The sequence below is a fragment of the Ictidomys tridecemlineatus genome, chromosome 5 (genome assembly GCF_052094955.1).
Source record: "Ictidomys tridecemlineatus isolate mIctTri1 chromosome 5, mIctTri1.hap1, whole genome shotgun sequence".
Lineage (NCBI taxonomy): Eukaryota > Metazoa > Chordata > Mammalia > Rodentia > Sciuridae > Ictidomys > Ictidomys tridecemlineatus.
Genome location: NC_135481.1, coordinates 181,636,041 through 181,662,515, shown reverse-complemented (window position 1 = coordinate 181,662,515; position 26,475 = coordinate 181,636,041). Strand labels below are relative to the sequence as shown.

General features: G+C 43.7%; 1 protein-coding gene across 2 annotated transcripts in view; it reads right to left on the bottom strand.

Moving 5' to 3' along the window:
* Window positions 1-1,036: 1,036 nt before the first annotated feature.
* The window catches only part of Dhx35 (DEAH-box helicase 35), a 70,825-nt gene continuing 45,386 nt past the window's right edge, over window positions 1,037-26,475 (bottom strand). For both annotated transcript variants that reach the window (XM_005329835.5, XM_021729495.3), the window contains 9 exons: window positions 25,099-25,153; window positions 21,332-21,427; window positions 18,857-18,951; window positions 17,164-17,241; window positions 15,623-15,752; window positions 12,065-12,146; window positions 10,133-10,204; window positions 7,917-8,028; window positions 1,037-2,168 (listed from right to left, as the gene is read on the bottom strand). In XM_005329835.5, the coding sequence (XP_005329892.2) occupies window positions 2,124-2,168; window positions 7,917-8,028; window positions 10,133-10,204; window positions 12,065-12,146; window positions 15,623-15,752; window positions 17,164-17,241; window positions 18,857-18,951; window positions 21,332-21,427; window positions 25,099-25,153 (765 nt within the window). In that variant the 3' untranslated portion in view covers window positions 1,037-2,123. The remainder of the gene's footprint in view (window positions 2,169-7,916; window positions 8,029-10,132; window positions 10,205-12,064; window positions 12,147-15,622; window positions 15,753-17,163; window positions 17,242-18,856; window positions 18,952-21,331; window positions 21,428-25,098; window positions 25,154-26,475) is intronic.

The window sequence follows — 26,475 nt, the reverse complement described above, 5'->3', positions numbered from 1 at the left end:
TGGCATCTGGATCCCTATTCCCAGAGTGATCGCGCCTGGTGGGGTGTCGCCAGCTGGCCCACAGTCCAGGCTGCCCACACCCCAGGAGTTCCCAGACAGAGATTTCATCAGTTTTTGTTTTCATTTTGAATTGGTTTTTGATCAGGTGGATGATGTAGGATTGTTGGCATTTTATTTTTCCAAGGAACATATTTTTTAAAAGACTACCACCCAGTATCACCATCACCGCATCTGTTCTGATCCACTCTTCCCACATTTTACTGACCAGCATCTCCCCACTCCCCTGTACACACAGCGCTTGGCTCAACCTCCACTTGCTGGCTGAACTGTGACCCACAGGAGTGGATAGAAGTAGGGGCTCCTTGTGATGGCAACATCCCACATATAGGGAAATCACCTGTGGGAGGGAGCTGGCGAGGCCTGTACAGACCACAAATGCAGAATTATGTAAAGGGCTCCCAGACAAGGGCTCGGGATTTTGAAGTTTCAGATTCTGACAATGAAGATCCGTCTTCATCCCCAAGGCTGTAACATAACACAGGATACAAAACTGGAAGCCCTGCTCTGGTGACGGTTGCCCTCTAAGAACCAGAGGCACAGATGGGAAGTGTGTACTCATGATCAGGCACCCAAAGACAAAGGCGGCAAGGAAAGGCGGGTGGCTTCTGTCTGCCACCCTCCAAGTGCCCCCCATTTTGGATCTCTGGTCTCAAACCTTAGGGTGTGGATCCTGAAATGTTTCCCCTGCTACTGCAACAGAACCTTTGAAAATAAGATGTCTCCGAGCTCTACACAGAAAGATCCCAGGGAGCAAGAAATGGTACCTCTCTGGGTCTTCCTTTAAGCAGCATCCCATGGCTCCAACTCTCAAGGGCACTCAGGCCCGTCAGTGCACGTTATGGGGAGGGGAACTTCCTGTGTCCACGTAACCCCAAAGCTGATGGATGCCACTGCATCAGGGTTTTTAGACAATATCAGGCCCTCGCACGGAATAATTCATGGGACCATCTTAAAATAAAGACCATGACATCTAAGATGGGAGGGAATCTGTGTATTTTAGGTATAAAGGTTTACCATTATTAACAAGTTATCACTACTATTTACATGTTTATAAAATGGAAATAAAAATGCCACACAGGTTTGATGCCAAAAGTGGCACATCCAAACTAAAACCAGTATAAAAATAAATTTTCAAGCTACGTGTTTTTAAAATAATTGTCACTGAAACAGTAAGGGGACACGGCATCGTCATGTTGAGGAGCAGTCATCATCTCAGCAGCCACAGGGGCAACAAGGAAACCAGTGCCTGCTGGAAGAGCCACCGTGTTCTCCCGAGAACACACGTGGACAAACAGAGACAGAGACGAGAGTTACATTCCTGAGCTACAGAAGTTTAGAGCAGCTAAACTTAGTGAATTCCTGCTACAGAGGAGCCCTGAGGGTCAGAGCTGGTGGGCTTTCGCCAGTGCTCAGCTCTGGCACCAGGCCATGGCACTGAGCTCTGAGAGAAAGCTCGGCCCACTGTGAAAGACAGAAATCCACGGCTACCGGGGATGGTGCACGGGAGTCCTCCTGTAGACACCAATCCCTTATCAGTCTCCTGGCCACAGTTAAGCAGGGACACAGGCAGAAGACAGACACAAGCTGCTCAGTTTGGACCCCTGGCAGACCTGACCCTTGGCCATCCTGGCAGAAATCCCCAGCATTTCCAAGGTCCCCTGCCTTCACCACACACGCTTGTGCACATCCAGCAGAGGTCCTCACTGGTCAACTCAGCCATGGCCACAGCAGGGAAGCAAAGGTGGCCCAGCAGAGCCTCTGTCCACCCCACGTGGCACTGCAGCCTTCAGCAGTTGGCTTTCTTCCTCCTTCTCCAAGAGCTGGGCCAGGACTGTGCGCCTGCTGCCAGTAGCCTGCTGGGCCAGTGAGCGTGCTGACCAGCCCAAGAGCCGCCTGGCCCACTCCCATTCCGCCTAGTGCGGTGCGTGGTGCGTCTGCCCATGCACGGACTTCTCTGGATCTCAGCAAAGAGGCAAATGCTGGCAGGGGTGGGAAGAAAGGGGCCAGTGACAGCAAGGAAAAGAGGCCACCAAGCAGTCACTGCTACTGCAACTGAGCTCAGCTCACAAGTCCTGGACCTTGGCCCTTTTGGCTTTCAGGGACAGGTGCTGCAAGAGAAGAGAAAACATCATAGTTGGGTTAACTGGACAAGGACACCAGACTCCAACATAATTCCCAAGTCAGTGACCAAATCAAGTCTTCCACCCAGTCCACGCCTTCTCAGGAAATGCTGTGTCCCTCAGAAAAAAGCTTGGAGCGGGAAAGCCCAAGTGACCCATGAAGGAAACAGGACTTCAGGAGGCCACAAGCAGCTGGAGCCGGCCCACCAAGACAGAAGCTGGCCCCACAGCACTCCAGAGGCTGCCAGTGAACCGCCTCTCCCTCTGCCCAGCGCCCAGGCAGCACTGAAGCCCAAGGCCTGTGCTCGAGGGCTGGCCTCAGCAGAGGATGGCCTCAGCTTTCCAAGAGGTTTTTGAGAATGGTTACGGAAAAGTACCTCCCTTTAGAAACAAAGGAATGGGCCAATGCAGCCAGCATCTCCACATGCCAGGTACCTGTTGTGCTCACCAGAGCTAAAGCCATGGCCCCGCCCACAGTGGGGGTTACACCAGCTAAGAAGCCAAGCAGGAAACAGACACCTCCTAGTGACAGTATTTTCCCCCCAGAAATGTCACTGTCAGTATACATAACATACGAATCTCACTAACATAATCATGGGTATTAGATAATAGAATTAAAGGATAAAAATATTCTAAAGTAAAACCAAAAGTGATAGAAATCCTGAAATATGCATTTGAGGCAAACATAAGCTTCTAATAAGGGACAGCCACTCACCAACTGAGGGACATCTGATGCTCCATCAATAATCATAAATGAATACCAAGACCCACGCACACAGTGAGTTCTTCACAGGGGGAATTCCCACCCCAACTTCTCAGGGCCCAAACCCCATTTCTCAGCACACACAGGGCCTCACGAGAGCAAGTCCCACCACCCCACAGAGAACTGCAGTCCCTGAGCAAATACAGGGTGGAAAGAAGACTCGCACACTGCCAAGTACAAGGTGAGAAAGGACTGCGGGACCGGGTGAGCAGCAGGACGACAGACTTTCTATCTATTCCTGCCTGAGGAGGACCAGGGAAGGGTCTTCCAAAGGCCAGGTTGGAAGGGTTTTCCCAGACAACGAAGATAACTTTGAGAAACACAAAAACAATTTGCAGATGGGAAGGCAAATCTCTGAAGAGGTCACCCTATTCTTGCTGTATTTATCCTCTGAATTCTCTCCTCTCTGTACTTCACCTGATACTTCACTCCAACTAAGGTTAGACACCCACAGCCTTAGTTGAGAATGGAAGATGACGCCATTGTGCTTACAAGGCCATTTTTGGTGCTCATTTCTGGAAGGAATGTTGAGCATAAACAAAGCTGACTCTGAACCATTTCAGGCCTCTTTATAGGGAAGAGTGACATTCTGAAAAGCAAGTGATGTAACGTCACCTAGGATACCAGGAACAGAGCATAGACGGTCCGTGGGCTGTATATGGTCTATGTTCACCAAAGAACATCGACAGTCCATGGGCAGTCCCTGGAGATCCGGAGAGTCCCAGGCAAGGCCATCTGCTTTGGAAAACTTAACAGCAGAAGCTCCTCTGCACTACTGTTAACCAGGGGGACCTGGGGACCTGGGGACCCTCACTGTACAAGGAGGCCGCTGCACTGGTGGTTTCTAAAGGTCCCAGCCTTTTTAAAAATGCTGATCACGGTGAAAGTGATGGGCTGAAAACCAGGCATTTGGAGAGAAAAAAATAAGTGTGAAAATTTGGGCTTGTCTTCTTCAAACTTCTAGAGCTGTTTGCTCTTTAAACTTTGCGGGGTTGACCTAAAGATATTGTAATTTTGAGCTGAGAAGGGAAAGTGATGAGGTTAATTCTGCTCTCCAAGAGCCCTGGGAACCCAGGACAGTGTGGGACAACAGCAGGCCTGGTCTCCTTAGGCACTGCTTCAGCAGGCATTTTACAGCGGCTTCTCGCCATTCTAGTTTGCATTGCTAATCACCTCTCTGCCTCTGAAGTCTGTTGTTTTCCACAGGAGAGATTGGAAGGAAAAGATTTTCTTTCACTACAGGTTTATTCTTACCAACCCAACAGGGCAGGGACGGCACTCTCTGCATTTCATCAGCCCCTGCAGTTGATCTGGTTTCTGGCGGACACACCTGTTTAGGATGTGTGAAGAACTGTAGAGGTTTGAATTGTTTTTTGTTTGGATAAGATTAGATCTTATGTAGATTTGCAAAGGGCAATTTCCCTTGACCTTACAGGGGAGGAGGGATGAGAAGACCCGTCCATTCCCAGGGTCATAAACTCAAATGTCTCCAAGAGTTGAGCAAATGAATTAAACAGGGACGTAGGACTGTGGCATCTACAGCAGGAAGTCACTCCTCAGCCCGACAGCTGGCGTGCAGAATCACAGGCACAATGTTATACTTTTTTCAAGAGAAAACAGAAACATATTTAATATGAAATCTCCCTTAAAAAAAAAAAAAAAAAAAAGTGTTGCCCAGGCTGGCCTTGAACTCCTGAGCTCAAGTGATCTTGCTGCCTCAGTCTCCTAAGTAGCTGGGACTACAGGCATGTGTCACTGAGACTAGCTTAAATCTCCCACTTTTTAAAGACAACAATCAACTCAAATTTTGATTGGAAAATACTGTGCAGTCCAGCTCTAGCCCTGATGGAATAAGAGGTTTTGGACTTTCCCTTATGCTGGAAAACCATAAACCCAGACAAAACATCTGAAGGCAATGCTTCTCAGCACTGGAAAACAAACAGCACCGTGCTATCATGCCTTTGTGTGTATGTGTGTGTGTGTGTGTGTGTGTGTGTGAGTGAGAGAGAGAGACAGAGAGAGAGAGGATGCACACACGGTGCTGGTGCTAGAGACTGAATGAAATAGGGCCTGGTGCATGTTAAGCACCTACTCTACTACTGAGCTACAGGCCCATCGGAGGCTGTGATCTTTGAAAAAGAAACAGGTGAGCTTCATACTCATCCTGAATCTCTTTCTAGGTCTCTAAACCTTGGCCAGAGAAGTAAATTCTAATCATAAAACAGAGGAAATGGAGACAAGAGCTCAGAACTGAATTTGCTGAATAGGGCATCATAAAGGGGGAGCTCCGGAAGTCCACACAAGGCTACCCTGTAGACATTGGCTGAACATTAAGCGATACGATTCAATAAATATAAGATTCAATAAGAATGGCAGAGGACAGTTCCTGGGGAGTTAAAAGCAGAAATGGAGATTCTGAAGGCCTGAATGTGCTGGGTACGATGGCTCTCTGACCTGGCAGAGCCCTCACTGAATATCCTAGCCATTTAACTGAGACACCAAAAGGCCAAGTCTCAAGCAGATGACTAAGACCTACCCTATGAAGACCAAGATCAAGGCTCAGCAGAATCAAATGATGTGCCTGTAACTAACTGAGTGCCAGAATAACAGTCAACATTCTATAAGAAAAGGAAACAAAACACAGATTTTACAACATAACATCTATAATATCCAGCCTACAACAAAAATGTACTAGGTACAAGAAGGAGGAAAATGTGGTCAATTATGAGGAAGAACACAAAGACAAAATATACCAGAAATGACAGAGATGTTGAATTAGTATACAAGACTTTAAAATAGTTATTATAAATATGTTCATCAAAGATTTAAAGGAAAAAATGCATATGATGAACACATGAAGGATCTCAGCAGAGATTATAAAAACAAAACTAAAAAAGAATCAAATGAAAATGCTAGAATGGGAAAATACATAGCTGAAATGAAACATTCTCTGCAGGTACTGGACACTGCAAAACCGATCAGTAACCCTGAAGACAGGTCAAGAGCAGCCGTCCAAACTGAAGCACAGAGACAAGGACCAGAGCCTTGTGAGGTGTGAGACCATATCAAGAGCTCCTGCACAAGTAGCTGTGCTCCAGGAAGGAGAGAGCACTGAAGCAGAAAAAAGTATTTCAAGGAATCATTGTCCCAAATTTCCCAAATATGATTTAAGAAAACCAGCTCAAAGAACCATCACACTCAATGAACTCCAAGGTGAGACAAACACAAAGAAAGACATCTCCCATGTCAAACTGCCAAAAATCAAAGACAAGAGCTCAACTGGTAGAGTGCTTGCCTCACATGCACAAGGCCCTGGGTTCAATCCCCAAAACCACCAAAAAAAAAAAAAAAAAAAAAATCAAAGATAAAGCTAGGAAAGAAAAAAGGAAAAAAAAAAAAACACCTTAAAGCAGGCACTGGGCAGGGGGAGGGGAGGAGAAGACTCGTTACACACAGAGAACAACCATGAAAGCGACTGCTGGCTTCTCAGACGCCGCAAACCAGATGGCAAGGAATAAACTTTAAGATGCTAAAATGAAACAAGCAAACAACAAGTCTTTCAAACTAGAATTCTACAGAGCAAAAAATACCTTTCAAAAACAATGATGAAGTGAAGACATTTTCAAATAAATGAATGCTCAGAGAACAGTTCACTGGAGTCGTGAACCAAGATACAGTAAAGGAAGCTCTTCAGGCTAAAGGGGAAAGATGCCAGAAAGACACGGGGTCCAGCACTGAAATGGCAGATATTTGGGCAACATGCAAACATTCGCTTTTTCTTATTAATCTCTTAAAAGACAACTAATTGTTTAAAACAATGACAGTAACAATGTATTGTGGGGTTTAAATATATGCAGAAATAAAATATAAAACAACAACAGCCCCAAGAATGAGATTGAGAAAATGAAATGTATTATAGATTTCTTACATTAGAAGCTAAGTAGTGTAACCCTAATTCAAAGTCAACTGTGATGAGCTGTGGATGCCTTATTGCAATTCCAAGACCAACTCTAAAAAAATAAATGAATGAATAAGTAAAGAAACAAGAGGTATAAAAGACTACTTAAAGAGATGAAATAGAATACTAAAAGAACCCTTGAAACAGCTAGAATTTGCAGAACAGGGCATGTGCCTGTGAAAGCAGGCAGGAAAAAGAACGAACAAAGAATAAGCTGAACAGATACAAAAAAAACAGCACGGTGGTAGCTTAAGTCTAACCATATTGATAACTACATTAATTTACTAGACACTCCAATTAAAAACACAACGCAGAACAAACATACTGAGTCTATGAGTCACAGTCAGCCGGAAAGCTTGTGAAATCTGATTTACCTGTCAGTCTTCCAAATATTAACAACCATCCCTCAATGAAAATCTTGTTAGAAGAATGTATGGCCTTTCTTTTTTTAGGGCAATGAATGGACCACTTTTGGCAAAAGTGAAGAAGAAAACAAAACTATAAATCTGCTCAAAATGTTCACTACCCTGCTCGTCCTGTATGGGACCTGCCATGGCAGAAGAGTGAACACGGAGGACTCTACATGGACCAGGTCTCACCCACCAAATGGTAAACTACCTTGGGTTTAAGCCTGCACACCTATTCATAGTGTCTGTGAGGCAATTCTTATTAGAGAATATCTGAGCTACTCCAAATGTAGGTCTCAAGTGTGAGATAACTTCTTTAGGAGCAAATGGAGAAAAGAAGAGCTGGAGATATGTTTGTTTTGGTTTGGGTTTTTTCCCCTGAAGAGGCTGGACGGACTCATTTTTAATTGTACTTCCTTATGAAGCAAATGACGGACATGCTTTCACCCCGTTTGGGGGAACCGGGTGATGAAATGGCCTTTTCATCCTATGCACCATGGGTGGAGGCAGAGGGGATTAAGAGAACTAAAATGAAGAAGAAATATGTATTTAACAAAATAAACCAGTGCCTACAGGTGGTTTGGGGGACAAGATCTGTTCATTCCTACCGTTCCTTGCTGATAAAAGTGTGGAGCCAGCTCCAACAGCCATGCAGATTCTATGGCAGTCACATCTCTCATGTAGTACTTGGAGGTCTGTATAACTTCATTGTAGATGACCCTGAAACGAGAAAGACATGGAACATCCTCCCATGTCTCAGGATGGTCAGGAACCATAGTTAGAGATGCTGAGTCCCTTTCCTTAATCATTCGCAGGTGTGTACTCCAAACTCCGTGTACAAAAGCACTGAACACCTGCAATGCATACCACTCCCTAAGCACGTGGGTCACAGTGTGTACATTTCACAGAGAAGACTCTGAGTCCCACATGATTTCTAGGACATCTCAGTTACCTGCAAAGGACCTTTCTGGTCCTTTGTATGTTTATATAGCTCTGAACGAAACTTGAGGACATAATTAGACAATATAAGAAATGAAGGCAGATGCCTGATCATGAAAAGGGCAGGGAAATGACTGCAGAGACACAAAGAACTTTCCAGAGTGATGAAAATATTTTGTCTTATTTAGAGTGTGAATTTCATGGAGGTACACATTTGTCAAAATTCATCTTTCACTGTTCATAAATGATATCTTAATGGGGGAACAAAAAGACTGAATCATCTGAACCAAGAATGTAATTTCAAATCACCAGACTTCAGGAGCACATAACTAGTTTCTGAGCTATTTTAAGTGTTGATTCAGGGCATTCCTCAGAACCATAAATGCCCAGCCACACTCTGCTACCCCTTAGAAAGAGTAAATGAGTCCCAGCTGATGAAAAGGAAGGACCCTCTGCAGAGGCCTCGGAGGAGAGGCACTGAGAGGCACAGGTCTGCTCCAGACGGGCTCTATTATCCACCTCCCTTTCATTTCCAAGGAGCTCCACCTCCGTGTGAAGCTCCTTGGAAATGAAACAGGAAAAAGAAAAACATTTTTCTTTTAAGCAACTCCCAAATTTAAATAACCAAAAGTCAGCAGATCTTTATAGGAGATTCAGAATTGAGATCTCCAATTTGACCTGTACACCAATGACCATATTTCTAAATCCAGAATTGACCAAGCTGCTCTCCACCTTGAAAGTTTCTAGGCCTGTGCTGGTTACAGGACAGCCTACCCCCTTGATCTAGGTGAGAGCTCAACTTCACCACTGATGTGAAGCACCACTTAAGTAGAGTGCTGGGCCCCTCTCTGCAGTTCTGACTCAGGCGGACTGGGCACGGCCTGAGTCTGCACTTCCAGCAAGTTTCCAGGAGATGCTGCTGCTGGTCTAGAGGCCATACTTTGAAAACTACTGGCACAAAGTATTTATTGCCAGAACTTTCTACCTTCTAATTTTATCTCCTGCCACTTTCCTTCCCTCTCTCCATACATGCACCCCTCCCCTTTCCCCAGGATTCTGTCTTCCAACTGGTTACAGGACCGGTGGTTGTCTTTAAAATTTCTGGTCCATTGTCAATCAATATTTTTGTAAAATACAATATAAATGAATTATTTAAAAACTGAAATTTTAAAAAGACACAAAATATAAGCCCAAATCTATTAGTTTTTAAATTGGGCAGACATAAGCACAACTTGTCAAAATGCTATAAAAATATCTGAATGCCTTCATCTGACCTCTGCACTCACTTCTTCCTTCCCGGCAGGGGTTACAGGCTGGCACCCCTTCACAGGCCACCCCTGGGGCAGCCGTGGCCGGCCACAGTGATTCCCCATTCCCCAAAGACAGGAAGTTCTTTGATGTTGCTCCAGGTTGCTCACCCTATTTCCTCAGTCTGAATGCCCTGTGGGTCCTTTTTTGCTTGAAAAACTTTGTCTCCAAGTCCAGAGTAAATGTTACCTTGTCCATGAAGTGACTCTTCCTGGCACCTGAAGTGCCCATACTTTATACATCCCTCAAGCAAAGTCCTTCTACAATACAGGAATCAATCTGGGCCTGTCTCCATCAGAACTAGGGCTGGACCCCAAGTCATCTCTGCACAGCTGTGCAGGGCTAAGCATCTGGGCAGTGAGTGACAGTGAACCCCTGTTGAGAGGACGAGTGAGCAGACACACATGGGTCTGCGTAAAGAGACCTTTGGTGGAGCAGAAGTTTACACACAACTCAGCATAAGATGCATTCAACAAACACATACAGAGCACCTGGGCTCCAGGGCCTGTGCCAGGACCTGGGGACCTAGAGTTGAACAAGAATCAGGCCCTGCTTCCAAGCAGCAAGAGTGGCTCACCATCGAGGCGGCTTCTCTGCATAGAGGACGGACGCAGGGTGGATGTGCAGCTCGTGATCATCCCGGATAGTCCTTGGAAGACAGAAGAATTTCATCTGAAGCACATTTTAATAATTGACAGCAAGACTTTCCCACAGATATTTCTAATATTAACAAAAAAATGCAGACAGATTCAACTTCACTGAATGAAACAATTCTCTATATCTTCTCTGTGCCCTTCCTTGACCCTCCCCCGCTGCCACCCCAGGAGTCAGAAATAAATCATATAAAAGGAAGAAAAGCAACACGTGGCCCCTCCAAAAAGCATTTAGGAATATAATACTTTGCCTGAGTTTATGTTCTTCGTGTTCTCTTTCAAACAATTTCCTTTGGGCAGTAATAATATGATTTTTTCTATATGCTTTCCTATTTTACATAATTAAAGGATATAAGAGGGGTAAGACGTGTTCAAGCTCGGTATTGGACTATGAGTTTTATTCAATTGAATTAAGAATTATAACTACCAGATCACAGGAGAACATTTACAGGATGCCACCGTCCAGAACTTCTCAGGGCACCAGGGAATCTGTTTCATCAGGAGAAGTGCTTCCAACACAGGTCTAAGCTCATGGCTGGCGCCACAATAAAACCAGTAGCCTGGGGGCTCTGGCTGTCCCAAATGGTGGGAGCTGACCCCACAATGAACTTGGTCTCAAAGGAATAACTGGCCTTAGAACCTCTCATGAAGCTCCTGGTTTTTGTTGTTGTTGTTTTTAAGGGCACTATTACAATGTTTAGAATGCCTGCAGAAATGGCTGACGCGTCTTCAGGAGAGGGAGGGTAAATAAGCCAATCAAGGTGACAAGTCAAAGACTCTCACTGGAGAAGAGCTCAGGCCTCTCCAGGGGGTGATCCCACCTTCTGGCCTCCTGGAAGGACTGCCTCAAACACAGAGGACTCAATATGGGAGGGGCTCAGAGTCCCCACAAAGATGGGCCAGGCCAACAGAATACACTATGGATAACTGTCAGTGCTGCGCTTTAAAGTTCAGCCAGCCACCAGGATGCTGGATGCAGCAGATAGTGCTGCCAAAAAACTAAATGCTCACTGAACTCTAGACACTTTAACAGAAGCCTAGTGTTCAGGGAAAGGGATCTCTTGATTGGCCTTAAGAACAGGATTTCACTATTTTCTCAAGGGGGAAAAAAACTAATGGCAAAATAATATAGAGAAGACATCCAGAAAAAGAGCTGAGAAAATGAGGAAATGATGACAGCCACACTTTGACAGCCTACAGTGAAGGGAGGAGACTACAATGAGCCACGGCATAGAAGAGGCAGACTAAAGCATCTGCTCCAAGAGCCAGAATGATTTAATTTGGAGAAAAGAAGGCTAAACTAACACTTCAGTTTTTTACTATATCTGAATACAGTGAGGCTGATGTAGGTATCAATAATCAGCAATTTTCTATGCCTAGAAAATGGGATGGAAGAAAGAGAATGCAGACTGCAGCAGGAGGCACGTTTGCCATACCTAGAAACACTTTCAAAGTTCCAGACACCACGTACCGGTGTGTCCCACCGAGCTCTACAGACAAAATGGACTCCCCAGCAGTCAAAGTAACTTCTCTAGGAAACACCATCTTTAATGGTTTCCTCCAGACCCAGCATTCCTTAATGGGAGCTGAGACAGTGCCAGCCTCCAGCATGTAACTGCTGTCCTTCCAAAACAAGAATTACAACAGGGGGATAGGTTCCCACTTCCAGAGAGTCGAGGCAATTTGCTTAAAACCATATAACTAACCTCAACTCAGTTTTCGAGGGAAACATGATTTAAATTAAAAATAATTAACTGCTCTACAATTTCTGCAATCAGCATTTTGTGCATTTTTGGGGGGAGGGTCATTTTGAAGGTTTCTTTTTTAACAAATGACTTCAGAAAGTATTATGTTACCTATAAGCTCCGGTAGAATGAAACCTCGCTGCATTTGCAAAGAATCCAGAAACAATGCACCTCAGGACGGGATCAGGATCACCTGCACACAGAACACCAGAAGAGCAACAGATGAGACCCTCACCTGCCCTACATGCCACTTCTTCAGGCCTGTGCCGTGAGGCACAGGACCCAGTCCTGGCCCCACTCCAGGCTGCTGCAAGACACCCTGGCACCATCTGAAGAGGTCCCCACTCCCACAGTCGCTGCTGAGAACAATAATGCAGGACAGCTCCTTGAACTTGGGGCCATTCCACACTTCCAGGCCTCAGAGGACTGGATGAAGGCTGGACACCAGACCCTAAGAGAGTTAGTACACAGGCTGGCCAGTTACCTCAGAATTCCTCTGTAGGTCTGCACCTTGTGGGAATGATATTCTTTCCATAAGGCACAAACTGAAATATTCTACATCATTTCCGAGGTTATAAATTAGTGTACAAGTCTTCAAAATTTCCAAATATTCCATTTTCATTGGTATTTCTATTGATATAGAAAACATCCCTCATGAATAAAGCTCCATGTTTTAGATGATATCCACAAGATAAACTCCAAATGATTATGCGAAAGAATAGTCTCATTTTTATGGCTTATGACACATCATTTTTCATTAATTTTAAGATTCACTTTTTTTTTTCAAATCACTGGATCAGAATAGCATTTACAATTACAGTGGTAGCATGGTTTTCTTTTTTTAAAAAATATTTATTTCTTAGTTGTAGTTGGACATAACACCTTTATTGTATTTATTAAGTTTTATGTGGTGCTGAGGATCGAACCCAGGGCCTCACACATGCTAGGCAAGTGCTCTACAGCTGAGCCACAACCCCAGCCCCCTGTAGCATGGTTTTCTTTCTTTCTGGTACATAATGATGGTGGTATTTTAGATCCAATGAAATATAATTGTTGGCAAACAAATTCCCTAAATGTGGTGCTACTTACAAAGTCATCAAATATACAAATATGTCAGTCTCACTGTACTCTTACCAACAATGTTTTGGCAAAAAGGGTTACCTCTGGGGGTGTAGCTCAGTGGTAGGCGGCTTGTGCAGCAAACATCAGGCCTGGGTTCAATCCCCAGCAAACACCCACCCCCATACAAAGTTACCTTCTTTTACTTTATATTTATTTGATTGGTAGCTATATATTTATTCATGAATTTCATCTTGTCTTTTATTTTTACTTAAATTCCCCCCCAACCCTTACTGGGGACTGAAGCCAGGGGCACTCTACCACTGAATTTCATCCCAACCTTTTTTTTAAATTTTGAAACACAGTCTCATTAAGTTTCTGAGATTGGCTCAAACTTGCAATCCTCCTGCCTCAGATCCCAAGTTGCTGGGATCACAAGTGTGTGCCACATTACGTAGCCTTGTGAATTTTATATGCTAATCCTTTGTTCATTTATCAAATGTTTTTATCTTTTATCTCATGACTACTGAAAATATCTTTAATATTTGCTTTTTAATATCTACATGTTTTAAGTGTGCCTATAATTTATTCAGTCTCTATGATCTTCTTTACTGTTCCTAAGTACAGAACTGACTGATCCCAAATCTACATTTCTCACCATCATCTGATCAAAGATTCAGTCCCTTCTCTCTAAATGCCCTTCAGAAATGACCTTATAAAACATGTGTTCATCTCAGGGGCGATGTCACTTCCAAAAGATGAAAACTGGCTCTTGGGTGTGGAGGTGGAAAGAATAGCTTAGAAACTACAATGGTTTGTGGCCCTCCAAAGCCAACTCTTCATCGAAAAATTTATTACTCAGCATTTAATTCTTCTTGTTATGAAGAACTTAAATTTAATATAACTTTTTTCCTGAACAGGGGGTTGATAATGGAAAGCAGATTAAGATACCCAGGTGTGGAAGTAACGTGGCATTTTCCTGCCTGGTAACAGGAAGCTGATCAGCTTCTCTCCAAGCAGTTACCCCGCAAAAATGCCTATTTCTATCAATGTCGTCAACATGACCACAGGCTCACTGTGTGACCTTCAGCAGGTTACTTTTTGCTCTTAGCCTCATTTCTGTCATCTATAAAGTGAGGATAATAGCAGTACATATTTCACAGGGTTATTGTGAGCATTAAACGAATTAATATATGGAACACTCAGAATAATGAGCAGCCTACTAGAAGCAAGTGAGCAATGTTCACATGTACCAGTCGGGGTGAGAACATGGCTGAGCGTCTGGCACGCAACATCCACAAGGATGTGGGCTTCTGAGCTGAACAGATCAGGCTCCACTGATTACCACCTGCGTAACCCTGAACTTCAGTTAACATCTCCCCAGGACTTTTTGAGTCCTATAAAGCAAGGACACAATCACTTACATCTCACACAGTGGGAGACGAGGTGAGAGAATATCTGTAGAGCCCTTGCCACAGTGTAACCCCCTCTCCTTGAATAACAGAGGATCCTCACTGTCACTGCTAGAGGTCAGGGGCTGTCTTATACAGAACTACTTTCTGCCTTACCTTCGGTGACTTCCTATGCTAATCACATAGTACTAGCTTTAATTATGCTTGTATATAAAAATAAAATGTAATTTGTATGGAACAGCCATACATTTCATCCACTACAAGCAGTCTTTCTTAGCCAGGAACAGTGGCACATTTCTATAATCCCAGTTCCTGGGGATAGGGTGGCTGAGGCAGGAAGATTACAAGTTTAAAGCCAGCCTAGGCAACTTAGCAAGACCTTATAGCAAAATAAAGTAAAAAGGGCTGGGGTTGTAGCTGGGTGGTAGAGTGCCCTGGAGTTCAATTCCATGTACCACACACACAAAAGAAGTATTCATTCTTCCCAAGCACAGTGGCGCACACCTGTAATCCCAGAGGCTCAGGAGGCTGAGGCAAGAGGATCAAGAGTTCAAAGCCAACCTCGGCAACAGCAAGGCTCCAAACAACTTAGTGAGACCCTGTCTCTAAATAAAATACAAAATGGGGTTGGGGATGTGGTTCAGTGGTCGAGTGCCCCCTAGTTCAATTCCCAGTACCTCCCCCTCAAAAAGTGCTCATTCTTAAAATAACTACATGATTATATTAATTATATGATGTATAACAATGTGAATGTTGGGGGGGGGGGAGTGGTTACTAGGGATTGAACCCAGGGATACTTTACCAAGTTACATTCCAAGTCCTTTTTACTTTTTATTTTGAGAAGGGTCTCACTAAATTGTTGGGGCTGGCGTCAAATCTGCAATCCTCCTGCCTGGGCCTCCCCAGTTGCTGGGACTACAGACAAGCTGCTGTTAATGTGTTGTCATAAACTATACATTTGTTTTTGTGAAAACAACCCCAAAAATAAAAATGGACCTCCTTGGGGAAGATTATCAACTTAACACTGAGCTTTTCATGGATGCAGGTAATTTATTAAAAAACATGAAACCAGTGTCAGGTCCCAGCACAATGCTGCCCCCCACCATGCCAGCAGGGGAAATCTAAGACTCCAGTTAACAGAGCAAAAAAGGCAAGTCCCCAACTGTGGCAGCTAATGCCCGGGGCAGCTCATTCTCACCTTCGCTAGACTTCTTGGGCACCTGAAACTTGACAAGAAGCTTTTTCAACTGTTCTCTCACAGTCGCAGCTCTGACAAGACCCTTGTAATTCAGGAAATGTTCCTGGCACCACTGGGAGCTCTTATTGTGCTACAGAACAAGCCAGACAGAGGGAACGTTAGGAAAGCACAGGAATGCCCACACCCGGGCAGCACTGCGAGATGACTATTTCCTCTTTCACCATTTGCTCGTGCAATGAGACAAGATCTTCAAATCATAACTGGCCTTTCCTTTTGTCCCATCTCTCCAAACAGATGCTGACCACCATGTCACATGTGACTGCTCTGTGACCTCAGTCTCCACACTACAGAGCAAATGAGAGCTGAGGGACAAGCAGAGCTACCTGCACTTGTGTGAGGCAGAACTAACAGAAGGAACTGTTTCCTGTGTCCTTTGCACAGCAACTTTTCTTTGGCAGGTTTCAGTTTATCATTTTACTAAACAACAGGCAAGTGATATGACACTTATCAATGCAAAAATAATCTGCAAACCAGAATTATTTGTCCCTAAAAAGTATGAATTTTCCATCAGTAGTGTTTAATTATCTTCTACATTCTTAAAGGTGATCATGCCTCAGATTAAACTTTTGCTGTGGGGAATGTTTCTCTAAAATTATGTTCTAAGCTAGGCAGAATAGAGTTTTAAATTAAAACAAAAAATTTAATTCATAGAAGATTTTCCAAAAAAGCAACCAAAGAATAATGCAATGTCCACCTATATCCATATTCTACTGCTAGAAAAAGCTTCAAATTGGAGATGGTCCATTGTACTCATACAAATAAATTTTAACTAGTTTTAATTTTTAAGTCTCAATAGAGTTTTTTCCCTGAAAATCATTCACTAACTGAATGATCTTCCTCAAATCGCTGGTAAAATAAAAATTTGATTACTTCTCCTCTTCTAAGAAAGTATTTAAGAAACAAATAATAAAAAATGTGAAATATTATTCCCTTTCCTTTATATGAAGTCATTTATTTCATCATTTTCTTCAACTTTAGGTCATTCTTTTGAACAATTTTTAGAGAAAACTTTAAGCTATATTATTTACTCTTCATTGTGTGGAACATTGAAAATAAACTTAAAAATGCCTATTGCTAAACGGTACGTAGGATGTGAGGATATACACAGATAAATCTTTACCTAAAGGTTTTCTCACGGCAGCTGAGAAGATTCAACCCAAGACTCTAGGTGCTCTCAGCCACACTCATCTGGCAGAAAATCTAATAGAACTTCCTATTCAAATGCTGCCTCCCGTGAGACACAGGCAGAGCAGGAGACTGGGTCTTCACTGCTGTCGTGCACAGCATACTGGGGTGAGGAAAAGCACCAAGCCATCCCGAGCTCTTTCCACCAATACATTCCAGAACCTCAGGCAGGACGCCCAACCCACTGGCAAGAAATCTAATAGGAAAATAGAGGGGACTCTTGGCCACTCCTCTGGGATCTTATGTCTGGGATCCTTGCTCCAGTATGGGGGTCCCCCTGGTGGTGGTCTGCTTACTTTGATAAACGCTTCATACACATTGAGCATGGTGAGGTGATCGCCCTCTTCCACAGCAAATTTTCGGTGCACCCGCATCTGGAAAGAACAAAGCTCCATTGAGAAGCTGCCACCTGCAGGCCTCCCTACTGGGGGTGACCCTGTGCAACGAACAGCATGTGGCTGCAGATTCAGAAAGGCCTGGTTCACACCATCCTAGCTGTGCCACACCTGAAAGCCCTCAGCTTGGTTATGCACCTTTCTCAGCCTCAATTTCTTTATCTATAAAATCAAAGAATTAAACCCTTCCATCAAGGTTGCTGTGGGTTAAGATAATTTTCTATAAAGCACCTGGAATAGGAGGAGGATGCATGTGAGCATTCTCAGCTCTCTCCTCCTTGGTCCTGCAGGACTCTTCTTTCAGAAACACTCCTCCCAGGCTCCAGGAGGCAGGGGGCGGGCTGCCTGGCTGGCTGGCTGGCTGGCACATGGCGGACACTCCATAGCCTAGGCCACCACTGATGCACATCCTTTCAGAGCCTATCCCTGAATTCTTTTTGTAAGACCTGGACAGTGCGATTTGTTCCCCAGGGGCAGTACACTAATGCACACCTTAGCTCCAGGACTTCATCCTTGAACCAATGTCACATAATCACTCACCTTCCTCCCTTTCTCCCCTCCTTCCTCCCATTCATTAAGAGATTTCCATCAAGTACCTACTAGAGGCCAGGCCCTGTGCTAAGCACCTGGAATACAACAGTGAATAAACAGTGGTGAGAAGGACAACAAATGAAGTAAGTGAGCAAAACACGCAGTCTCTGGATGGCAAGTGGCACTGGCCTGCTATGCAGTTTTCTCCTTTTGAAAGTGAGTTTGTCCACTCTGAGGCAAGACTGTCACGAAAGTTCATAAATGGACAAACAACTTGAGAAAAAGGACATTACCATCTGGGTACAGGCAGGAAGGGTACAGTAGTGTACAGACAAACTGCTGTCAGGGAGGGTGAAACAGGTGTCCTCACTGCACACCAGACTCTCCCCCTGTGCAAGGTGGCTGCTCTCCCCAGAAAGCGGACTCCAAGTGCACCTGAGTGGCCTCCAGGGGACACCTCCCCTTGGCCAGCTGAGTGCAGTCCAGTGCTTTCCCTCCAGGCTTTCCAGGGCTCACTCACTCAGCACTACTGCCTGTGCCCTAGGCAGGTCTTGGTGGCTGGATTTTAGCTCCACATGCCCACCTGCAGCACCGCCCTGACAGTGCAGCGCCTAGAATCGGCCTGCTTGGCACAGGCACCTGACTGATTATGTCACTAATGTGCCTACTAAGGATTCTGCCAGAGCAGCCTGGATGACAATTTCCCTGATGGGAACTAATAGTCAGCAGTGCAGTGGTGAAGGTCTAAGGTCTGGGGCTGTAGACCCTGAAAGCCAACACTGCCAATCCCAGCTGTGCAACCATGAAGGAGTTACCTAACCTTTCTGTGCCTGTATCTTTGAAAGATGATAATAATATCCACAACTGAGGTTTATGGTGAAAATAAAATGAGACTGTGCACATAAAATGCTTAAGCACAATGTCAGGCACACGGTAAACACTCAAAATGTGAGCCAACAACCTCGGCACAGCTCCGTCTTCAGCAGCTTCTGAGTGAGTTTTAACAACAAACACCCCTAGTGAACGAGAATAAGGCGAACAGTGCAGGGGACGTTGGACTTACTGCCTGAGACTTCTGGTTTGAGGGGATCACAAAGACATTCTGGATCTGCATCATGGCTGCAATGCTTAGAATTTCCTGAGAACAGCCAAAATTTCCTGTAAGACAAAAAGCATGTTTGACTGCCAACATCTAATGTGTCCACAAGGCATAAAATACATTCTTCCATGCATACTGTAAAATGAGACAATATTTTATATGGTCTAATTTTCTAAGTATAAACATGTACATACAAACTTAAATAAATACTTCACCCTGCCAAGTGGAATGAGGCCCAGCCTCCAGAGATGCTTAGAAAAAAATCTGCTCTGTTTCTCTGCAGCTGTGACAGTGAGTGAGGGCTTTGCCATCTGTCAAGGTGGGTCCAGACTGGCCCTATCACGAAGGGCAGTCAGCTCCATACCCGCTCCTTGCTCTCTTACTGGGACACCTGGAAACCTAGCTTCAGCCTGGGGGCAAGTGGGGTGAGGGGGGCAAGGGGGGCTGCAGGTGTGGGCTGTAGCCCTCTTGCTGCTTCTCTGCTCCTAGGCCCTTCTGCAAGGTGGTGGCCTCTCAGAAGTGCTCGCAAGGGCTCATCTCACCTGGGAAGCCCAAGGCAAAACTAGACCAGGACAGCACTCTGGGCTACTCTGTGGCTCCTGGAAAAGAATCTGCAGCAACCAACCCTCTAGGGTACTAGACAGACCAAGCCCCACCTGCCCGCAGCTTCCCGCCTGATGCACACAACGCCAGGCTTAGAACCTGCTTCTGTATAAGGCCAACCACGGCAACTCGTTTCCCAGCTCTCACCATGTGGGTTGAAATGAATTACACCTTCATAAACAAATTAGACAAAAAAAAAGAAAAAGTCCATATTACCTTTCCAGGCAGGGAGGGACAATCTATACTCTCTAGATGATTCTGGTCTCTACCTAAATAGATCTCGAGGTTTGACCTTTACACTAGAACTTATGTCCTCACAAAAATCTGAAAGTAGCAGAGAAACTGGAAGCCTGTGTACTGCTGTTGTTAGGAAGGCAAATGGTACAGCCACTGTGATAAATAGTACGACAATTCCTCAAAAAATAAATCTGTGTACAGCCATTCTAGGAAATAGTAGGAAGTTCCTAAAGAAACTAGAATTAGAATTGCCGTATGATCCAGCAATCCTACGTCTAGGTATATACCCCAAAGACTGAAACTGGCATGTAGAAGAGAACTCTTCACTCCCTTGTTCATTACAGCAACATTCACATCAGCCAAAAAATGAAAGCAATTTAAATGTCCATCAGTGGGTAAATGGATAAAGAAACTATGCTATATACACAATTAAATAGCATACAGCCTTTAAAAATAAGGAAATTCTGTCATTTTAAGACAACATGAATGGAAATGGAGTACAACATGCTAAGTGAAATAAGCCAGGCACAGAATGTCAAACACTATAGAATTGTACTTATGTGTGGAATCTGAAAAAGTCAATCTCATAAAAACAATGAGCAAAAATAGTTGCTGGAGAGAAAAGGGGGAGTAGGGGAAAGGGAGATGTTGATCAAAGGACACAGAGTTTTGGGTAAGAGAGGGTCAGTTTAAGTGATCTGTTGCACTGCATTGTGACCACAGTTAATAATAACATAATCTATGGTCCAAATTTACTAAAATGATAGACTTTCAACATTATCACCATAGAAAAATGATGAGTTGGTAAGGTAATGCTAATATGATATGCTAATAAGCCTGGCCAACTCTTTCTACTGTACACACACACACACAAACACACACACACACACACACACATACATATATAGATCAAAATGTCACATTGTATCCCATGAATATATACAATTATTATCTATTAATTAAAAACAAATACTCTTTAAAAAAACTGAACAGAATGATCATATGACCTGATAATTCACATTTGGGTATCCACCCAAAAGAAGTGAATACATAGATTCAAAGATACAATTGCACATCCGTGGTTACTGCGGCATCATTCACTACATCCAAAAGATAGAAGAATCCTGAATGTTCACCAACAGATGAACAAATACTCAAAATGTGGTATATACATACAATGGAAACTTGTATGTAGAAAATTCTGAAACATGCTATGGTATGGAGGATCCTTTAAAGATATAATGTTAAACGAAATAAGCTAGACACTATATAGTTCTATTTGTGTGAGATTCCTAGAGGAGCTGAATCCTCAGAAACAAGAAGTAGAACAGGAGTTAGTGTTAATGGGTAAAGATTCAGAGGGGAGGACAGAAGAAAGTCCACAAATGGCTGGTGCTGACGGCTGCAAACTAATATGAACGTACCCAGCGTCTCAGAACTACATACCTGAAAATGGTTAAAGTGGCAAATTATCTCTTCCTTATTGTTGATGCTGTCTAACCAACACCGGACGGTCTTCCTCAGGGTGCACAGAATTTAGGGAAACAACTCCTCTGACAATCAAAATAAAATCAACACAAGTTGTCGGGGTCTACCCACCTGACTCAAGCAGCATTTTGGCGAACATGGGATTCAAAGGAAACTCTGCTATTCTCAGGCCAAGTGGTTCAGTTAGGCGACAGTCTTTGTCTAGACCTGCCAAAAGAAGAGAACAAAAGATAGCAGAAAGCATGTACCCTTGTGTTGGGAGACGCACACTTTTCGAGAGAATAAAAGATGATGAATGCTAAAAATGGTACCCAATAGATGACTCTTGCACTATTCAGTCTGACACCAGAGTGCTGTTGTATCAAAAGAAGAAAAGATCTCCATGGAGTTCCTAAATCCCCAGTTTTAAAAAACTGCTGTTTGTAACGACTTCTATTCAAGGACTTTATGTAAAGAAAATGGCCCTGCAATGGCCTCTTGCTCTCACCCTCTCCTCAACCCACAGCAGCCTCCCTCCACTCCTGCTGCCTCCCAGAGGGGCTCTTTAGCAGTCCCGCAGCCAGGCCACCCAGACACACGAGGCCCTCTCCTCCCACTCTCCACAGCCTTTGCCTCTGCTGACCTCAGCCTGGCCTCCTGCTAGCTTCCATGACCCCTGCTCTCCTGGGTGCCACCAGCTCCTTCGATGCTCTCCTCAGTCACCTTCTGGGCTGCCTTCCACATCCAGGCCAGGCCAGGCCACGGATGTGCCAGGATGGCATGCTGTGCCCCTGCTCCTCTCAGACCAGGAGAGCAACTGTTACAGCAACTCTGCATCTGAATGCTAGCCCCAACCCCTCTGGCACCAGCTCAGGCCTGTTTACCCAACTGCCCCGGGCATGTTCCTTCAATTCCTCCCCTTTCCTCCATGCCTCTCTTCTACTGGCCAATATCCAGGTATGGATTCCCGAGACCTCCAAGATGTAGACTACTGAGTAAAATAAACCTTACAAGAGCTCAGAGTAAAACAGAAAAGGTCATTCCTCTTCTGTTTCAAAAGAATCATCTTTTTAAAGGTGAAACTAAATTAAGATGGGGGTTTCCCTCAACCTTTTTTTTTTTTTAAAGAGAGAGAAAAAGAGAGAGAGAGAATTTTAATATTTATTTTTTTAGTTATCGGCGGACACTTTGTTTGTATGTGGTGCTGAGGATCGAACCCGGGCCGCACGCATGCCAGGCGAGCGCGCTACCGCTTGAGCCACATCCCCAGCCCTTCCCTCAACCTTTGCCAGCTAATTTGGAGCAGTGAAGAAACAGGAAAATTTGTTCTGTTTGGAGGAAAATCAAACCAAATGAAAAATACCCATATCATTAATGGTCTGACATCTGCATTAAAGATAACCTTACTTTGGAAACCCATTCCAGCACACAGTCACTCGAGGCTGATCTTCTGTGGACTTTTAAATCAATGGAGAGCTTTTTAATCAGTAATTGGCTATTTCCTCAGGGGGGTATTATAAATACGGAATGAAAATGGACCCCTATCACACCCCAAACAAAAAAATTAACCAAAATGGATCACAGACCTAAATGTAAGAGCCAAAAACCATAAAACTCTTTAAAGAAAACCTAGGAGTAATGACCAGGGGTTAGGCAAAGTTTTCTTTTTGTCTCTGTTCTTCCCCAGGAACAAAGTCAGGACCTCACACAAGCCGAGCCAAACACCTGCTCTACCACTGAGTTGTATCTCCAGCCCCAAGGCAATATTTTCTTAGACAAGACACCAAAAGAACAAGTGACAAAAGAAAAAACAGATAAATCGACCTACACAAAAACCTAAAACTTCTGTATTACAAAACGAGACCATCAAGTAAATGAACAGCCAACACACAGAAATGGGGAAAGGAGTTACAATTCACATACCATATAAGAAATCTGTGCCCAGAATACATAAAGAGCTCCTCCAACTCAGTAATAAAAAGACAATAACCCAAGCAAAAACAAGCACAGAACTTGAACCTTTCTCAAAAAAAAAAAAAAAAAAATACAGTTAGCCCTTTATATCTGCAGGTTCCACATTCTTGGATTCGATCAACAATGGTTCATAAATATTTAAGAAAAAAATTACATCTATACAAATCATATACAGATTTTTTTTCTTACCATTAATCCCTAAAAAATACTGTAGAACAAGTAAACAGAGCATTCACATTGTGTTAGGTATTATGAGAACCTAGAGAGGATGTGAAATACACAGGAGAGTGCGCACAGGTCATATGCAAACACTGCATCACTTCACAGTAAGACTCGAGTATCCATAGATATTGGCATCAGAGGGGGTCCTAGAATCAATGCCCCAGGGATACCTATGGGATGAGACACATTGTATACAAATGGCAAATAAGCAAATAAAAACATACTCAATATCACGAGTCAGAAGGGAAATGCAAAACAAAACCACTAGACACCATTTCCTACCCATTAGGAAAGCTATGATACAAAAGACAAAGGGTAACAAGCACTGGTAATATGGAAAAACTGGACTCTTACACATAGTTGGGAGAATGCCCAGCAAAAATCTGTATGCTTGCCAGGAGCAGTAGTGCACGCCTATAATTCCAGCAGCTCCAGAGGCTGAGCCTGGAGGATGGCGAGTTCAAAGCCAGCCTCAGCAAAAGCAAGGTGTTAAGCAACTCAGCAAGACCCTGTCTCTAAATAAATTACAAAATAGGGCTGGGGATGTGGCTCAGTAGCTGAGTGCCCCCGAGTTCAATCCCCAGTATCCCATCCCGAAAAAATCTGTATGTTAATGTGCACGGCATTATTATTCATACTAGCCAAAAAGAGGAAACAACATAAATGTCTATCAGCTAATAAATGGATAAAAATTTTACATGGCTTATCCATACAATGGAATACTATTCAGCAATAAAAATGAATGAAGGACTGATATATCCTACAACATGGATGAGCCTTAGAAACATACTGAATGAAAGAAGCCAATCATAAAAGACCTCATATATGATTCCATTGATGTAAAATGTCCAGAATATGCAAATCTAGAGAGATAAATTAGTAGTTGCCTGGGACAGGGGAGTATGGAAATGGAGACTATGTGCTAATGGATACAAGGTTTCTTTTCTTAGTTATGAAAGCATCTTAAAATTAGACTGTGGTGAAGAATGTACTACTCTTTGAGTATATCAAAAGCTACTGAATCATACACTATAAATGACTGAAATGTATGGTATGTAAAATCACACCTCAATAAAGTCATTTTTTAAAAAAAGAAATATGAAAATATACCTGAGGGGGGAAAAAACCTACTAAAATTTAATAACCAAACTGGATGGCAGCCATGTGGGGCACCCTTCAGAGCAAGTCAGTACTTCCTGAAGATGAGTTCAAGTTATGATTTTTCTCCATCTTCAGGTACAAAACAACGTTCTCAGATAAGCAAACAGAGGCTCCTCTGTAGTAGACTATTTCCTTCCCAAACAATTCCCCTGACTGGTGATCTCCCTGTTCCCCAAGGAAACTCCAGGAACAAAGTACAGGAATATGAGGAAAGAAACACTGAGCCACAGCTTTCAGGATGAGGTAGGGGCAGGAAGAAAAGTTCCGAGGAGGTACCCTCTGCCCTCTGCTAGAGAATCACTGATCTCTGATGTCTCTGAGGAGTGTGGCCCTGGTGATAGTCACCTAGCTGCTATGTACTAGAATGCTTTATAAACTGTCACAATCTAATTATGATCCCAACTTCTATTTCAGTAGAGTGTCATGAAAAAGATAACACAAATGAGGAGGATCCACCCCGTTCCTGAAGCTACTAGGAGCGCCAGAGTGAATGCCACAGACTCCATCATGGGGGAACACACGGAAGAGAGAAAGAGGCATACCTCCCAGAGCATAGAGTAACTCCAAAGCTTGAACCATCGACTGTGCTGGAGGGGGCTGTAAAACACATAAAAGTCCCCTGAATTAATTTCTCTGGGCAAGGAACATAAAGATGTGAACACTTCCTATTCAAATCCACTTTCCCTCTAGCATGTCCCATTCCTCCCAGTCTCCGTGCTTCTGTTCCTGCTGGTGCCCCCTGAATGTCCTTCCAGCCTTCCTGGCATCCTCGGTACTGCCTGGTCTTTAAGGCTCAGCTTGATGAAACAATTCCCCTGGCAGCCCTCCCCCGCTTCCCTTCCCCCTGAGGTGCTGGTCCCTAACTTAAACCACCTCTTTGTTTTCCCTAAACACTCCTCAGACATTGCTACTGTTTACTTCACGTCTTGACATTCTCCTGGGAGCCCAGGATACAGCAGTGCTCATAGACGATTTATTTTTGCATCACCCAGAGGCAAAGCCTATGGAGGGTTAAAAACATGTGTTGAATTTGCATTTTTGATAACAAACGGGAATGCTGGATGATCAACAGTTAAGCAGAGCTGACAGTGTGACTCTCAGCCTGATTCTCTAGATCCTAACCTCCTTCTGTCCTCTGCAAATCTTTACTGAGCACCTACAAAGTGCCAGGCATCATTATTTTTTCTCTCCAAATTATGTGGTTTTGACTAAGTCAGGTAATAAAATTATACTGCTTTTCAAACTGCATGGCTTTTCTTCTAGATGCATTCAGATAACAAATGTATTTTAAGCATCACATTGTTGAAGATCAATGTTACAGATGAGGAAAGTGGAAGACATTTGAACAAGATCACACAGGCAGTTTGTGGCAAAGTCAGAAGCTAAGTTTAGGTTTCTTGTTTTCCATTTTACCTCATCCACTTTGTTTTCCAAAGTCAAACTTCTAAAAGATCAGGTGCACAAACCACAAAGGTGTGGTCCAAACTGCAAAGAGGGCACTCCACAGACCACTGGGAGCAAATCATGTAACTGGCCCACTGCCTCTCCTCATCCTATGACATCTTTTTCTTCAAAGGGACAAAATGCACAATTCACAAATGCAGGAGCTTAAACCTTCTAGGGATCGTTAATACTGAGGTTATATTAATAGGAATAGCGAGGCTCTGATCTAGGCTCTGAACAATTACAGAAACAAGGTTCTCTTGACTCCTTTCAATTCTGACCCTATTTCAAATCACTTACCATCAATCGAAAAAACTTATTCCCCAGACCCCACAAAAATCATTTCAAAAGTATTTTCATCTAAATGAACATTCACTGGTACTCCTCTAGGACTTCATCTGATTTGGGATCTCAGCAACCACAGTTTTAATATATTTGGAATTACTGTGCAAGTATAATTTGTTTGTTTTTCTCAT